The sequence below is a fragment of the Pogona vitticeps genome, chromosome 4 (genome assembly GCF_051106095.1).
Source record: "Pogona vitticeps strain Pit_001003342236 chromosome 4, PviZW2.1, whole genome shotgun sequence".
NCBI lineage: Eukaryota > Metazoa > Chordata > Lepidosauria > Squamata > Agamidae > Pogona > Pogona vitticeps.
In genome coordinates, this window is record NC_135786.1 from 54,203,987 (window position 1) to 54,222,413 (window position 18,427).

At 41.3% G+C, this 18,427-nt stretch overlaps 1 protein-coding gene across 3 annotated transcripts in view; it reads left to right on the forward strand.

Annotated features, from left to right (window-relative positions):
* The window catches only part of GRM4 (glutamate metabotropic receptor 4), a 368,710-nt gene that overhangs the window by 157,554 nt on the left and 192,729 nt on the right, over positions 1–18,427 (forward strand). For all 3 annotated transcript variants that reach the window (XM_072997425.2, XM_078392715.1, XM_078392716.1), the window contains one exon: positions 10,598–10,814. In XM_072997425.2, coding sequence (XP_072853526.1) covers positions 10,598–10,814 — 217 coding nt within the window. The remainder of the gene's footprint in view (positions 1–10,597; positions 10,815–18,427) is intronic.

Here is an 18,427-nt window from a genome sequence, read left to right on the forward strand (position 1 = left end):
AAATGTCCTGCACTCAACAGTCCTGCTCAGCAATTGTAAACAAAAAGCTGTGGGTTTCTTTATAGAATCAATCCATCTCATGTTTCATCTTCCTCTTTTCCTGCTGCCCTCAAATTTTCCTAGCATTATTGGGAGTTTTTTTTCCTTGTGAAACTTGCCTTCTGATGATGTGCCCAAAGTATGACACCCTCAGTTTTGTTATTTTTGGCTTCCAGTGATAGTTCAAGCTTGATTTTATGTAGGAGCCACTAGTTTGTCTTCCTGGCAAAGCAGGATATCTACAAAAGCTCTCTTCCAGCACCAGATTTTAACAAATAATTTTTCTTTCTGTCAGCTTTCTTTACCATTCAGTTTCCGCACTCATACATGGTGATCAGAAATACGTACAATAGCATTGGTCCTCTTGGTCTTGGTCTCCAGTAACACATCTTTACATTTGATAATCTTTTTTAATCCCTTCATTGCTTCTCTTCCGAGTCTCATTCTTCTTCTGATTTCTTGGCTGCAGTCTCCATTTGGATTGATGATTGAACCAAGGCATACAAAATCTTCTACAATTTTAATTTCTTCATTGTTAATGCTAAAGTTGTGTACATCTTCAGCAGTCATAATACTTAGCGTTCAACTACAATCCTGATTTGACACTTCCTTCTTTCCCTTTCCCTAAAGGTCATTTACAGTCATTGCTGTTTTCTGCCAGTAAGATGGTGTCATCTGCATATCTCAAATTACTGATGTTTCATCCACCAATTTTTACTCCTGAATCTAGTCCATAGGATATGCTCTGGATAGAGATTCAAGAGACAGGGAGATAAAATGCGGCCTTATCTGATACCTTTAGGAAACCATTATATCTCTCCATATTCTGTCCTAACTGTAGCTTCTTGTTTACAATACAGGTGGGCCAGTTTGTGGGTCATCATTTTGTTTTGTTTTCCATATTTGTTGGCATATTCTTTTTAGGATTTTGACAGATTTTGACAGATTAAAAGCATGCCTGCATTATCATGAATAAATATATTTGAATCGGATTTAGCATGTTTTAATATAATATAATAACCATGTTCCATCACATCATTTCTGGCTGTTTTTCCAGGAGGGCACAGTGAGGAATCAAACCCCCAATCTCTGGCTATGCAACCAGATATCTAAATCACTGGACCAGCAACAGGTTTTAAATATATTTTTTAGAAACGGTGATGAGACAATGCACAAGTGATGATTTTTTCCCTCTGGGAAGTGTGTTTTTTTGGTTGTAAAATGAAGTGTTTTATTGGATGGCAAGAGGGTCATTTATTTTAATTTGCCAGTAAAATCAATTTATTTTTAATTATTTTGGCATATGTGAGTGCCTCTGTGGCAACTTTCTGCCTCCCAGGGATCAGCTGGAGCATTCTTAAAGGGACAGAAACAGCCAAGCTTTCCAAAGGGACTAGCAGCTTTGCCAGCAGACCCTTTCTGTTCCTCTTTACACAATTCTATAGACCTTTCCACCTGCTTATATAGTGATGATTCTTAGTGTGGTGTAGTGATAGAGTGATAGACTAAGACTCTGGAGAACAGAGTTCAAATCCCCACTTGGCCATGGGAACTCACTGAGAAACTGGTAAAACCCCTCGTTATCTCTCTCTCTGTTATACTGAAAGCCCTATTAAGGTTGGTATAAGTTGGTATAAGCCTTTGCCAGTTTGAAATAAATAAATACATAAATATAAAAAAGGTAGTCAGTAGGTGGGGAAAAACTGCTGGGCTCTGGTTAAGTTCTCTTGCTTTCCCTCTTGCCAGCACTGTATACCTTTCCCTCACTCCCCTGTATATGTATGTGCATGTGTTTTCTGTGAGGAGCCATAGTAATTTGACAGTTTGAAATACATATTTTAATATATATATTACAAATAACACCACAGCAGCAGCAGTGAATGGCAGCATGAGGGCAGGTGAGTCAAGTACAAAGCCTCAATTGCAATGATTTTAAAAGCCCATGTAGCCCCCTCAACCAATATACAACACAGCTAAAAAATGAATTAAAAGTTTTCCTAAGAAGATGCATGCATCGACCCAAATACCATGAGACTACCACATGACTTTAACCTGATTTCAAAATCCCCAATCCAGCTATTGATTTATTTTCATAGTGTAACCATGGTTTCAGTCTCTGTACAGTAGTGCCTCGCTTAGCGATGTTAATCCGTTCAGCAAAAATCGCTGCTAAGTGATTTCATCGCTAAGCGATATTAAAAAGCCCATAGAAACACATTAAAATGCCATTAATGCGTTCCTATGGGCTTAAAAACTGACCTTAAGAAAAAATCCTCTATAGGGGCGGCCATTTTCGGTGCCTCTAAAGCGAGGCAACACAGCGGGTGGCCATTTTGTTTACCCGGCGGCCATTTCAGAACCGCTGTGCGAAAATGGGGGCTTTGTGATGATCGCTTCCCTGCGATCATCGCAAAGTGAATTTTCCCCATAGGGAACATCACAAAGCAATCGCTTTTGCGATCGCAAAACATCGTCGCAAAGCGATTTCTTCATTAAACGGAGTGATCGCTATGTGAGGCACCACTGTATTTTGAAATAGTTCTGCCAATATTCCATCTTCCCCTGGTGATTTATTTCTTCCCAGTGCTTTCAATTAAGCTTTAACTTCACTATCTAGAATAGCAGGCTCTTTATTATAGGATTCATCTTCCAAGGAATCTGTCATCTTTTTATTTCTTCTGTAAAGGTCTTCAGTGTTCTGCTTCCACATTCTCTTTATTTTCTCCTGGTCAAATAGTATGCTTCCCTGTTGGTCTTTCAATATTTCTAATCTAGGCTTAAATTTCCCTTTGATTTATTGGATCTTCTGGAAGACTTTTTTTCCCCCTTTCACTTCCTGTTGTTCTCTTCTATTTTTTAAACACTGGTCATTATAATAGTTCTCTTTGTCTCTGTGTAAAAGTCACTGAAAAGCTGTATTCAAGATTCTGATTCTATTTATCTCACCTTTTACTTTTGCCTCTCACCTGTCCTTGACAATAGTAAATGTTTCTTCTATCATTCATCTAGGTTTTTCTTTTCTTCTTACTAAAGGAAAAGTCTTTTTTTCATTCTTCCCTAAAATTATCTCCAGTTTCAATCCACAGTTCTTCTTGCTTATTGTCAATTGAGTTTAGTAATGCAAATCATTTCTTTCTGTGGACAATTCATCAGAAATGTCATTTAAATTATAATCATAGGTGACTAGAATGCAAGGTGGAGTGGGACTTTGAAGTGGAAAACACCTGTTCACTTCTAAACAAACTAGCATGAATCATCAAACTGATGATTCTAGTCCTGACCCTGCAGATATCTCAGATGGGGGGGTGGGGATAAATACCCTTAGAGACACAAGATTAACATCTAATTGCCTTGCATTATTGCTAATCCGCAGGCAGAAGATGACCACAGTTGCCAATACTGGGGGACTGGGAGGCCTCTGGGGAAAAATATTTTGTTCATTGTCTGGAGGAACTGGCAAATTAAATCTTCCATGTTTGTCAGAGGACCAGCATGGGATTGGCACAGAAAAATAAATACATTTAAATTAATAAAGAACAATTATATTTTGCCTCTAAGATGGCTCCTTTAAGGTAGCTGCAAAATATGATCTGTGATTCTGAAATGAGCTGGCTGGTTAGCCAGAATTGGAACATCTGGGTGTAATCTGGGGAGGAGCAATACCCCACATGCCCTAAATTAGCCATTCTCAACTTTTTTTAGGCCATGGCCATAAACACAATATGAAAGAAATATAGGCTGAATTAGGATTGTATAAACTGCATAACAACCCTTGTAAAGTGGTGTGTGAAGAATTGTTTCCAGTCTGTGGCCCACTTTAAATGTGCCTGGGGACCCCAGGGGGCCATATGGTCCCTGTTAAGAATGGCTGCCCTAAATAACCAGTCTACACGACCTTCATCGGTATGAATACCAGAGTGGTATACAAAAGTAAGTGAAGCAATGCAATAAATCCAAATATGTTATCAGAGCAAAGAAAAATAGAAAAAACAATATAACTGAGAAGAGCAGCTGTCAATCAATGTTACCTGACAATATGTTTCATTTTAAAAGCAACTGACCATTTCTGAATTCCTCTTCAATTCTTAAATAAATCTTTTCTGTGGTTGCCTTGTTTGAAGGTTGGTCTCATTCATGTGCTAGATTTCTCAGCAAATGTGCTAACCCTGGGTGCTAAGGAATTCAAAAGAAGTTCTGGAAAAGAAGCCTGTTCTTTTCTGTGTATAAAAGCAGGAAGGTTGGGTTCCCACATAACCATGCGGTGAGTTATTTAGTATTCATGAAGGGTTCTTAAATATACAAATAGTGGCAGTTCCTCTGAGGAATATGGATGGATCATGCCTTGCTGCCTGTCTCGATGCCTTGCAGACACAGGCATTTCTCAAAGGCAAATTTGTTATTGCCATCTTTCTGGATCCACCCAGTAACATCACCATTACCTTGGCTTTTACCCATGTACATAATTCAGACCAATCAACAGCTATGTTGCTTCTTCATCTTGTTGACCTGGATACCCAGCAGGTCATGGCTGGAACAAACTCCTTCACACTCCCCATACCCCATAATTCAGACCAATCAACAGCTATGTTGCTTCTTCATCTTGTTGACCTGGATACCCTTATTTTTCTGCTTTGGTCTGTTGGCAAAAGGAAGTTTGCAGACTGAACACATGAGTTTTGGGGAGTGTGAAGGAGTTTGTTCCAGCCATGACCTGCTGGGTATCCAGGTCACAACTCCCCTCCCTTTGCAAACTGCCACTTCTGTGATTATGATTGATTTTATAATTCAGACCAATAATTATGATTGATTTTATAATTCAGATCAATCAACAGCTATGTTGCTTCTTCATCTTGTTGACCTGGATACCCTTATTTTTCTGCTTTGGTCTGTTGGCAAAAGGAAGTTTGCAGACTGAACACATGAGTTTTGGGGAGTGTGAAGGAGTTTGTTCCAGCCATGACCTGCTGATGCCTTGGGCCCTTTCTTTCTTGGCCACAACTCCCCTCCCTTTGCAAACTGCCACTTCTGTGATTATGATTGATTTTCTACTGTGTGAATAAGACTTCAGAAAAGTCTCTTTATTAACTGAATAGTGGGGACCTAGTAAAATGGTACTAATGGACCACAGGGACCAGTGCGTGGGTATGAAGGCTGCAGCCGTGGGGGCAAAATGCAATGTGAGGCTCTTTCTTACAGCCAGTGAAGCGTTGCTGCCAAAGTGACTTGTTGATCATTTCAGCTGCCATGTTTTATAAAAACATCTTTCTTCTCTCTCTCCCATCCCTGGAGTCCTTGACTGCCCTTTTGAAGCTTGTCATAATTAGGCTCAAAGCGTGGGAGGAGGCAAAGTTGGAGGGTGGTGACAGCTGCACCAATTAAGCAAATATAAACTATAAAAGAAGGGAAATTAAAGCAGGAGAGAATTGTTTTACTGCACTTTGAGCAACATGACACCTCGGTCTTAGGAGGCCTTTAACTTTCTTTCTGTGGCTGCTCCAGGGCCAAGAATCCATCTGGAACCTCTTTCTCGTCTCCGTTTATCCTTGAGAGGAGAGAGGCTGAAGCTTTTGTCTCCTTTTCTTCTATTTGTGGGAGAAGCCAGACTTTCTTTTATCTGCTCTTGTCTCTTGTGGTGCCAAGCTTTGTGGGAGAAAACATGGAACATCACCAGCATAACTATTTTGTGTGCTTCCCAAGCTCCTCATCTGTGATTATACTGAATGTCTTAGGGGAAGGAGAAAGAATAGAATACTCCTATACTGTACTTTTGGCTTTCCTGTTCTTCCGTGCTGCATGAATCTTGTCCATCTAGGACTAGAATGGATTATATAAGGCATTTGGAGTCAAATGGACAGCATGTAGAATCTTGCTTTTCACTCTGCTTCTACTCTTCCTCGCATTTTAAAAAATATTTTATAAAGCCTTCACAAATACATTGTATTGATCACCTTCATGAATGCCAGGACAGAACATGGGGGTTAAAAAACTTTTCTGCCTGCGTGTGTTCTGACCACAGATATGATTGTCTATGTATGTTATAGCCTGTATCTGTTTTTAGGAAATTCTCAAAGAAAATCCAGATTTTTTTCTAAGCTGTCATGCTCATTAACTGAAAAAATATATGTATCTCAGTAGTACAATGCACACTTTGCATGGAGAAAGTCTCAAATTCAAATTACAACTGCTTTATATAGGGTTGAGAAAGACCCGTGCCCAAACCCTTGAGAGATGCTGCCAGTCACCAAGAATGGGCAAACTATGAATGTAGTCTAATGAGTTCATGGCAATTTTATCAAATCCAGCAATTTTTCACATTTTGCGCAAGTAGGGAATCCGTTTAGACCACCCATGGAGATTGAGAGATTCCCAGGAGTGGCAATGAGGTAAATACTAAACATTGCCCTTCCCTGTCTTCTCAATGATTTCCTGAGAATCTTAAGTTTGACAGTCCTATGCTGCTTGAGCCTGATATATTATTGAGCATGTGTGGAACACTCTTACCAGAAAAGAGTTCCAAACTGCCTCTCACACTTGTTGAACTGCCGTGACAATTGCTTTGTGTTTGAATGAGAAGTGATAAAAAAGGTGTCAGCTTCTGGGATTTCCCCTTGATTGATGTCACTTTGTGAATGGTTTTGAGCACAAGAGGGTATCCTGTGTTGGCCATCTTGTTTGTTGCTGTTGATAATTCAGGCTGCCCTTTGCTATGCAAAGTTTGGTACCTTTTTTCCTACCTGTAATGCAGGGATGATATTATGCAGCAATACTGGGCCATTTCCTAGAATCTTGAATGCATTTTGAATTGTGGATGTTGTTGTTTGTTGTTTAGTCATTAAGTTGTGCCCTCCTGTCTTCCACTGCCTCCCAGAGTTTGGTCAGATTCATGTTGGTAGCTTCAATGACACTGTCCATCCGTCCTCTGTCATCCCCTTCTCCTCTTGTCTTCACACTTTCCCAATATCAGGGTCTTTTCCAGGGAATCTTCTCTTCTCATGAGATGGCCAAAGTATTGGAGCTTCAGCTTCAGGATCTGTCCTTCCAGTGTGCGTTCAGGGTTGATTTCCTTCAAAATGGATAGGTTTGTTCTCCTTGCAGTCCAGGGGACTCTCAAGAGTCTCCCCCAGTACCACAGTTCAAAAGCACCAATTCTTTGGCGGGTCAGCCTTCTTTGTGGTCCAGCTCTCACTTCCATACATCACTATTGGAAAACCATAGCTTGGACTATGTGAACCTTTGTCGGCAAGGTGATGTCTCTGCTTTTTAGATGCTGTCTAGGTTTGTAATCACTTTCCTCCCAAGAAGCAGGCATCTTTTAATTTCGTGGCTGTTGTCACAAATCTGCAGCGATCATGGAGCACAGGAAGGTAAAGTCACTGCCTCCATATCTTCCCCTTCTATTTGCCATGAGGTGTTGGGGCCAGTGGCCATGATCTTAGTTTTTTTATGTTGAGCTTCAGACCATTTTTTGCACTCTCCTCTTTCACCCTCATTAAGAAGTTCTTTACTTCCTCCTCACTTTCTGCCATCAGAGTGGTATCATCTGCATATCGGAGGTTGTTGATTTTTTCCCCAGCAATCTTAATTGCAGCTTGAGGTTCCTCCAGTCCAGCCTTTTGCATGATGTAGTCTGCATATAAGTTAAATAAGCAGAGAGACAATATACAGCCTTGTCATACTCCTTTCCCAATTTTGAACCAATGAGTTGTTCCATGTCCAGTTCTAACTGTTCCTTCCTGTCCCACATATAAATTTCTCAGGAGGATGGTCAGGCACTCCCAATCCTTTAAGGACTTGCCATAGTTTGCTGTGGTCCACACAGTCAAAGGCTTTCGCATAGTCAATGAAGCAGAAGTAGATGTTTTTCTGGAACTCTCTGGCTTTCTCCATAATCCAGCGCATGTTAGCAATTTGGTCTCTAGTTCCTCTGCCCCTTCGAAATCCAGCGTCTACTTCTGGGAGTTCTCAGTCCACATACTGCTGAAGCCTATTTTGTAGGATTTTGAACATAACCTTTCTAGCGTGTGAAATGAGTGTAATTGTACGGTAGTTGGAGCATTCTTTGGCACTGCCCTTCTTTGGGATTGGGATGTAGACTGATCCTTTCCAGTTCTCTGGCTACTGCTGAGTTTCCAAAACTTGCTGGCATATTGAGTGTAGCATCTTAACAGCATCATCTTTTAAGATTTTAAATAGTTCAACTGGAACACCATCACATCCAATGGCCTTGCTGTTAGCCATGCTTTCTAAAGCCCACTTGACTTCACTCTCCAGGATGTTTGGCTCAAGGTCAGCAAACACACTATCTGGGTTGTCCAACACATCCAGATCTTTCTGGTCTAATTCCTCTGTGTATTCTTGCCACCTCTTCTTGATGTCTTCTGCTTCTGTGAGGACTCTACTATTTTTGTCCTTTATCATATCCATCTTTGCACAAAATGTTCCTTTAATATCTCCAATATTTTTAAACTGATCTCTGTTTTTCCCCTTTCTATTATTTTCCTCTATATTTTAGCACTGTTCATTTAAGAAGGCCCTCTTGTCTCTCCTTGCTATTCTTTGGAAGTCAGCATTCAATTTTCCATATGTTTCCCTATCTCTCTTGTATTTTGTCTCCTTTCTCTTCTCTTCTATTTGTAAGGCCTCATTGGACAGCCACTTTGCTTTCTTACATTTCCTTTTCTTTGGGATGGTTTTGTTGCACCAAATCTAGTTCCTTAAATCTGTTCTTCACTTCCACTGTGTATTCATAAGTGATTTGGTTTAGATTACCTGACTAACCCAGTGGGTTTTTCTGCTTTCTTCAGTTTAAGCTTGAGTTTTGCTATAAGACTCTGATGATCAGAGCCACAATCAGCTCCAGGTCTTATTTTTGCTGACTATATAGAGCTTTTATACATTTATATTGCACCATACATTTGTATAAGAGCAATATGAAACTGGCAGATTTATTTTTGATCCCTTTTCTAATTAGGCATAAAATGGTGTTTGTCTTTTGTGCATCAGCCAAACACTGGATTAACATTTTTATCAGCTTATTCGAAAACCATCCAGGAGGACATGATCCCATTGCTTGTTCTTATTCCAATTATCAAAATGTCTCTGCTGGTCCTCCTCGATATCTCAGCGGCCTTCGATACCATTGACCACGGTATCCTCCTGGGGAGGCTCACTGAGTTGGGAATAGGTGGCCGGGCATTTGCCTGGCTCCGTTCCTTCTTGGAGGACCGTCCCCAGAGAGTACAGCTTGGGGAGAATGTCTCGGCCCCGTGGAGCCTCAATTGTGGGGTTCCACAGGGGTCGATCATCTCCCCAATGCTGTTTAACATCTATATGAGGCCGCTGGGTGGGGTCATCAGGGGGTGTGGAGCCCTGTGCCATCAATATGCGGATGACACGCAGCTCTACATCTCCTTTTCTCCAACTACAGGAGATGCCGTTCTGTCCCTTCAGCGCTGCCTGGAGACCGTTCGGGAATGGATGCAGGAGAATGGGCTGAGGCTGAACCCGGACAAGATGGAGGTACTGAGGGTGGGCGCTCCCACAGTTGGGGATTTGGGAAACTCCCTCATTTTTGGGGGAGTGACCCTGCCTGCCAGGGATGGAGTTCGCAGCTTGGGGATTCATCTGGACCCGGCGCTCACTATGGAAACCCAGGTGGCGTCCGTGGTCCGCACCGCATTTTTCCATCTTCGGCGGATAGCCCAGCTGCGACCCTACCTTGATGTGGGGGCTCTCAACACTTTGGTACATGCGCTTGTAATCTCAAGATTAGACCACTGCAATGCGCTCTACGTGGGGCTACCTTTGAGGCTGCTGCGGAAACTACAGGTGGTGCAGAATGCTGCGGCCAGATTACTCAGTGGAGTGAGAAGATACCAACATATCTCGCCCACTCTGGCCGCATTGCATTGGCTGCCCATCCGATTCCGCATCGACTTCAAAGTGTTGATGCTTACTTACAAAGCCCTAAACGGTTTAGGACCTCAATATTTGGTGGAACGCCTTCTCCCACCTAGATCTACCCGTGTCACCCGTGCGAGCCAGGAGGTGAGGCTGAGGAGCCTGACGCCGAGAGAGGCCCGGAAGGAAAAGACCAGAAATCGGGCCTTCTCGGCGGTGGCTCCTCGCCTCTGGAACAACTTACCTCCTGAGAGTCGCGCGGCTCCCTCGCTGGGCATTTTTAAGAAACAATTGAAAACACTGATGTATAGGCAGGCTTTCCCAACAGATAATCCCTGATGATTTTTCTTTTATATTCTTTGATTTCCATTTTTGTCTATTTGTAATGTTTTTAATAATTTTATTGTTGCTTCAATTGTAAGCCGTCTAGAGTGGTCGAGTATGACCAGATAGGCGGGATAGAAATAAAATAAATAAATAAATAAATCATTGAGCTTCTGCTTCTACCGTTTTTATAAGGGAAGACAAACCTCATTTAGTTATTGCCTTATAGGGCAGTCCATTACAGATGAGATGCTTAAAAGTTAGTACATGGTTGGTAGATGTCTATGACTTGTTCTCCAGTTTAATATTGGGATTCTTTTCTTTTCATCCACAGATTCCTCAGATAAGTTATGCTTCCACTGCTCCTGACTTAAGTGACAACAGCAGATATGACTTCTTTTCCCGCGTTGTCCCCTCGGATACCTACCAGGCCCAGGCGATGGTGGATATAGTCAAAGCATTTAAGTGGAATTATGTTTCAACCTTAGCTTCTGAAGGCAGCTATGGTGAGAGTGGAGTGGAGGCCTTCATCCAGAAATCCAGAGAGAATGGTAAGTACATGTCCATTCCTATAGACACATGAGGTATGAGGCAAGCGACAATGTATGATAGTACTTGGAATTGTAGGTAAATGATAGCTACTCCTTACGACAGAATGAGATATAGCCACAGTGCTAAGAATCATCAGTGAAGGATAATGGGCTATCTTGATATACTGTACATTGATGGATTTATCTTTCAGCTTATGTATTTGGTCAGGAAGCCATAGAATGTGATTACAGAACTCTGTTGTGACACATCAGTATCCATTGTATTGGAAGAAATAACTGGGGCTACATTGTCTATAAATTGAAAAAGTATGAAGAAGACAAAGAAGCTATTGCCATTGGTTAATGTTGTCTTGGGAAGAGTACTGTATTCTGGAGGTTCATACTTCTTGAATTACATGCTAAGTGCTGCCATGAGGCACATGTGATAGGGATGATCAGTGCATAGTAAATCATGTGACAAGTGGATGCCTGCTGCATTTTCATATTCACACTGACTGAATGAAATACCAGTGACCACTGGCCTTCACAACAGATTGGGAAGACTCATTGGCTCAGAGAAGAGATGCGGCATATGTCTGGGCATAATTTCCTGATCCAGTGGTAAAACTGTGACCAGTATCCTGTTGGAGACACTGAGTGCAAATAGTGGGCAGTGGTTTGTCAGCTGTCGCTTGGCCATCCTTTGGTTTCATAATTGGTTGGATGATGGACAGTGTACCAAAAGAGTAGACTACTTATACAATTGTCCTTAACGCACATGGCAAAACTCAATAGGATCCTGACTTGTATATTCAGTGCCGATGGTAAGTGTTTGGAATGCCAATATGAGGGAGGGCAGAAATATGTTTGGAATTTGAGAAGCATGGCTTGCACTTCCCAAGCATAAAGACTGTTTCTTCGTTTTTGTTAGTGTCCATCTCACCGTAATTCTGGACAGAACTGTATTTGCATAAATTATGGCCAAGGGTTCTAATGGGAAGAGTACCAACACTCAGCTAATTTCCACCTCTTCCAGACAATCCATCCCTGAAATGTTGCCCATGAAGGTTCATTCCAAACCATGGCTCACCTTCAATCTTGTTTAGTCTCACTTCTCCATCTGCAATCATAACCAATCCAGAGGCAATCCTAATGGGCACAGCACAAACTATACAAGTGAAGCATTTGCTCTAAATCTGTGTAAATCAGTGTTAAACTGGAACCATGTGAAATCACTTTTCCTTGCCACATTCTCCTATCTGCGTTCTTGTGGCTTTAATAGCAGTCTCTGAAGCGTGAATGTAACAGGTCAGACTTCTCACACCATTTACCTCCATTCCAGGAAAACAGTCATCTGATAAATCTGTGCATGTCAGATTGCTGGGAAAGTTACAGGAGCAAGGCCAGTGCGGAAAGCGTCATCTCCAGCCTTCAGTATCAAAAGGGGCTGACAAGAGTGGTGCTGAAGTCCTTCTCAGCTTCCAAAGATTCATCTATAAAGCTCAAGATTGGGTCCTTGGAAGCCTTCCACAGCTGATGGTGTTCAGATCAGTGTTTCTGTGGCTTGTTCTTCATTCCCCATCTGCCAGAATAGCCAACAAGGTTACGTCTGCCAGACTTGAACAAAAGCCACTGTGTTTATACAGCACATCAATCTCATTGTAATTGCTTATTTCAAAGGACCACGTAGTGTCCAAATGTTAGACACTGATAATACCCTGCAGATATAATCCTGCTATAAATCTTGCCTAAGCTCTTTTAATTGCATAGCCTAGGCTGAATACATTATTGCAACTGTTTGCAGAGGAGTAGCAGTTTGCAGGGCACTGCAGATAGACAGGGAAGGGTGCTATGGTTTGGGTGCTAAGATTTGGCCTAGACATCCTGTATAAGAAGACATGGATTACACCCAGAAGAAGTTCTTATTGAAAGCAAAATGATAAGAGGAAGCATTTCTCCCAAGTCCCAAATGAGGTTCTCTCAGTGTGAATAAGCCCTCCTTGAAGAGTCATGGGCAGCTGCCAGGGGAAGGGTGTGAGCTCAACCTCTCTGAATATGTGACCTTACCGGCCAGCCGGAAGAATAAACAGCCAGCATAAACATGACAACTAAGTACTTTGTCAACGGCAGAGAGAATAAATGCTGGGAGACAATATTAGCCATTCCCTTGATCTGGAAGGGTCACTGTGAACAGATTTGGGAACTATTAATGCTATTGTACTATGCCATCTTTTTGAAAATTAGGGATTGCTCCCATTATTCGTAGCATAAGAGCTTGGAAAAGCTCCTTTTCTTTCTTTTCTTTTCCTTCCCCCCCACTTTTCTATAACTTCTGGCACTCCATGTTGAACCCCAATTGCCATATAATTCAAACATTTATGTCTCTTTTGTATCATAGCCTAACTTGAGCCAAAAGTGGCAGATATGTCATGGTAAAAGAATACAAGCATAGGCACCTGATGGATGTCCAGTCCAATTGCTTCTTATGCATTGTCCTGTTCCCAGAAAAACTGAGGGATGTTTGGGCTGGAACTGAACATCTGGAAAGCCCTAATATACTGTTTGCAACTTCTTTCCCTTTGTACCTTAAAACAGCATGCAGACAACATCATTCTAATATTAGGCTCCCCCAAACCAATTTTTGGTGATACCACGCCCAACAAAGACATTTTTATTCTGAAAGGCATGAGTGGAGAATGTTGTGCCTTTTTAGTTGGCCCTGTTAAAGTAGCATCACAGTGTGCATTTTGGAATTTGTCTCATGGCTAACACACCTTCCCCTTCACCCTGATGAATGTGAATCCTTACTGCACCAGCAGATGGCACTTCAGCACTTGCTGTGTAATCCCTCTGATTTGCATAGGGGGTGAATTTAACATGTTTCTGAACATCTCAAACAACTTCTGTAGCCCGGACAAGTGGCGTGCACGGTACTTCAGTAGGTATACCATTGGTTGGACACAGGTTTCCCACCTCTCAATGGACATAGATTTTGTGGTTTTAAGAATCCTGGCAGGCAAAAAACCAGGATGTGAAACTATTTTCATCACTGTTTCTTCTTACTAAGAAAACCATGAGATGTTGTCTGCCTGTTCTGTAGAAGCTAAAAGTGCACTGTGGAGCTTCTGTCCATTCAAAAGATGACTGTATTCCAGTCATCTATGCCATATTAACCAGCAGTCTTTTAACACCAGCTCTTCATGTGCCACATATAAAGCTAAATGAACATCCTGCCTGGTTGGGCAAAGAACATTAATAAAGGAACAATTGTAGGCATAGGATGAGATGGAGTGGTTATATTCACTTTCAGTGCCTCGGAATATTTAACATTATAGGCAGGACCTATGGCTCACCATCTAACATGCACCAGGAGGCAATATTTGCAGTCTGAATAAAAATGTTGCTTTTTGGTAGCTCCCAGTCTTCTGCTCCTTTGGATTCTTCTATAGAAGCTCCCTTGTAGAACCTCCAGACTCTTCTCATTCTCTGTGGTGCCTATTCCTCTCTAAGTTTGAGCCATATCCACAAATCCATTATGAAGAGAATTATTGCAATATAGACTCATCTTTGACTTTTTTCCATGTTGATCCCTCTTGGTAACTGTTCATCACATCTGGCATTGCAAACACATCTGTTGCAATGCCAACACAATCTGTAGGGGTAGCAGCACACTTTGGGCCCATAAAAAACAGCTGTTTCTCCTTTGCTACTCTTCTTTCTTTTAGTATTTACTTTGGCTTCCTCCCAGAGACAAGTTTAATGTATATTCTGAGCCTGAATCAAGAACTTGGAAAGTTGCCATTGGAATGCATCAATAAAGTGGGTCTTTTCTTTCATAAGCTGGCTCTTCTTCTTCCAGAACCAGCCAAACAGCCACTTTGTAGATTCTGTGTATCAGAGCCAGTTTCCAGTTTTTATCTTAGTTTCCAGGGTGATGCGCTGTTCTGTTCTCTAGAGATTGCCTACAGACTGGAAACATTGTCTAACAACTGGGGAGGACAATGCATCTCTGTGTGCACTATGCCTTGTGAAATATTGCCTCCAGACCAACCAGGGTGAAAGGAAAATATTGTAGGAAACTTACCTTATAGTGAGTCAGACTGTTGGTCCTCTAGTCCTTTGGCTAACAGCAATGACAGTTCAAGGTGTCATGCTGGATTCTTTCCTAGCCCTACCTATAAATCTTTGGTGCTTTCCATCCAAGAACTGTCCAAGCCTGGCTCTGCTTAGCTTCTGAAATCAGTGGAGATTGGAGGTATTCATGTTAGTATGATGGTCAGCTTGCTCTCCCTTTATGTGAAGTTCCTTCGTGAAGAGAAGCTCAGGCACTCTCTTGTTCTTTATCCTTGTCTCCTCTCCAAAATCTAGGGGGCTGCAAAGACTACATTGAGGGAAGAGGGTGCTTTCTCTCTTGCTCCCTCGTAACATTCCCTGTGCAGTATATTGGAGATCATACTGCACTTGGGTGTGAAACAGATTAAGTACTCCCTTACATGGCTCAAACTTTGCCATCGCAGGGAAGAAAAGCATATACTGTACATTCAGGAGACCAACATAAGGCTTATGAATCTTGGGTTGCTTTTGCTCTTACAAAATAAACTGCTGATAAATTTCCAAAGAACTCACTAACAGTATGAAAATGGATTTCTCACCCATCTTTAATTTTAGGAAATGAAAGGAAGAGAAAAGGGGAGAGATGAGGAGGGAAGGGAGAGGAGAAGCGGAGAAGCCATTTCTCTAGTTCTCCAAATTGAAAACTGAATTGAAAGGCTGCACGATGCTGCTGACGTCCCCTTGCAGCCTAATCCTTCTGAAAGATTAAAGATGTCTTTGGCCATATATTGTATTGATTCATTCTCTGAAGTATAAATCATTTGTTCGCCAGCAAGCTGACAACCGACCAGTGCTTACAGGTGAATGTTTAAGGAAAAGAAATCTCTCTCTCTCTCTCTGTATGAGTATGTGTTTCATCACTTATAAATGCCATCATGGCAGATAATAACAAAGGCACAGAGGAACCTTGTGGTCTTCAGAATGGATGTCCATCTAAGAACAGCATTCTTAGTAGAAAGGGATCCGTATTCTCACCTCCTCTATGGTGACTTGCTCTAGGCCAGGGTTTAGAATAGATGTTTGGCTGAAAAACTGAATAAAAGCAAACAGATACAGGAAACATTCAGTAAACCTAGTGCTGAAGAGAGAACTCATCTCGGGATGTAGAAAATGCCCAGTGTATTGGGGTCAATGAATTATTTTATGGCTTTCTACAGGGGCTAGTAAAAAAGAAGACACTATTCAAAAGTTACAGTACTAGGCAGGACCAAGATAAAAACATTTATGTCACATCGATATCATAATTGTCTTATAAATATGAATAATATTAACAACACCTATCTCCGATCTCAGACAAACTGTTTCCAACACGTGTTAGATTTCATTAGCCCCTAAAGAAGGTCATAAAAGAATTCATTGGCTGAAATGTATCAGGTCTGTCCAACAAAGAACACTCTTCCCCACCAGCTTTATAACTTTCTGAGACTTGGTCTCTCTTTTGCAGTGAATAGTATATGCAGAATTATTCAGAGTCACAAAAGGTGTTATGCTGCTGAATCCATCTACTGACATACCTAACAAACCCTGGTTCTTTATACAGAAACCCTTTCTCTCTTGTGTGGATAGGAATATCACATGCTGGTGTAGCCTACAGATTTATTGTAACTACAACACAAGGCCTCCATCCTATCACTGGATATTGTAATATGGCCTCCAATAGGTATCTTTTGTGTTTGAGGCTATGGACTGATTTGGATAAACATAACATGGTAGGGTATAAGTGGAGAACATTCTGCTCACAGGTTTGCATGTTGGCCCCTCGTGATATCTCTGTGGCTCCTAATATCCTAACAAACCTTCAAATGTTTTAGATTTCTGGAGGAAAAAATCTGCTCAGGAAGTCTCCTTGTGCCTTTTAATGGGCTTAGGGAGTGATTCTGACATGTTTTTAGCACCCCTGGTGCCCCCAATTTTTAATTTAAAAAAATATATATGCATATTGCTACTAGAGGGCATGAAGGGACTTTTTGAATTCAATGACCCATTATTGAAAAATAAATCCATTTTTCAGTTAGCAAAAAAACATTGTGATGAATTTTACAAAAAAACATATTTTAAAAATGCCTTTTTGGCCACACTCTTTCACTTTTAGCCTCTTCGCCTTGGGGGCGGGTCTTTCAGGTTGCTGGCCAATGTGCAAAAATGGACCTCGCTCCTGCAGAAGTTGACCACGCCTGTCACAGAGTATGGCTGAAGGAAGCCTAAAATCTGGAACAGCATATTAATTTAATCCCCTCTTCTCCCCTGGATTGTACAAATATACACTGACTCTTGACCCTAAGAAAGTAATGATGAGTTGAGGAATGAATGATGACCATGTGCAAACTCTGAGTGTTATGTGATACCAGCAAATTGTTATCAATATGTGTCATTAACTCCCTTATATTACATTTTATGAGTTCTGAGAAAATATATAATTAACTTTCATGATTGCCAGGATAGAATTCATGGTGACAATTTTGTAAGGAAGAATTTTGTTCAGATTGTTTGCGAGGGTGCAAAATCTAAGTGTTCTGGGCCTTGTTACTGGCACTGTTGTGACTGAAGAGAGGAAGAAGGTGCTTTGTCCTCTTTGCATAAAGGTTGCAGAATCAGGATGTCACTTTTTTTTTGTTCCTGCTTTTCAAGATTTGCTCTTCAGATCATACTACGGTGTCAGTAGAGTTCTCTTTACTTCACAGTGGCTACTAGAGTAGGAGGAAGAGTTTGACAATGGTGTAGCTGCCTTTCCTAATGTCTCTCCTTCCTTCCCATTCAGTCCTTCTCTGCACATTTCTGCTCCTTTCTAATCCTCTCATCTTCTCTCACATACATTTCTCCAGCTTGGTATCCTATCCATCTCTGTTTTAACTTTTATTTCCATTACTCATGGTGCATCAATTAAACTGTAGTATTGTAGTCAAAACTCTACTCACGATCAGTGTTCGCTCCCAGCAGATTCTGGCAGGCAATGCAAGGCTGACTCAACCTTCCATCCTTCTGAGGTCAGTAAAATGAGTACCCAGTTGACTAGGGTGGCAATGTGTAGCCTGTATAATTAAATTGTAAACCACCCAGAGGGAGTGCTTTAAGCATGTATATAAGCAGCACATTTTGCTTTTTGCTTTTACTGTCCCCCCCCCCCGTTCTTTCTGTAACTCAGACCCAAATATATTTCTGCAGTTGTTCTTTATTTATTATAACAATTTGCTTCTCACCACTAAAAACAACATATCTTTGCAAAGGTGGCTTACACAAAACCACAGAACAGTATCAAAACTTTTAAAAGGATTAAGTTAAAATGTGTGTGTGTGTGTTTTTTTTAAAAAAAATCAATAACTCTTTGCAAACAACCTTGCAGAATGAGACAGTCTTTAGGGCATGATTTTTTTTCTTTTGAAGTGGGGAGACTGGAAGCACAACAGAGTCCCTGAGGGTTAATATTCTACAGCTATGGCACCTCTGTCTAGACCTCCTTTTTTTACTTGGCCCTATTCAGGTCCTCAGATTTCCACCCCCCCCATTAGAACCATAGAATTATC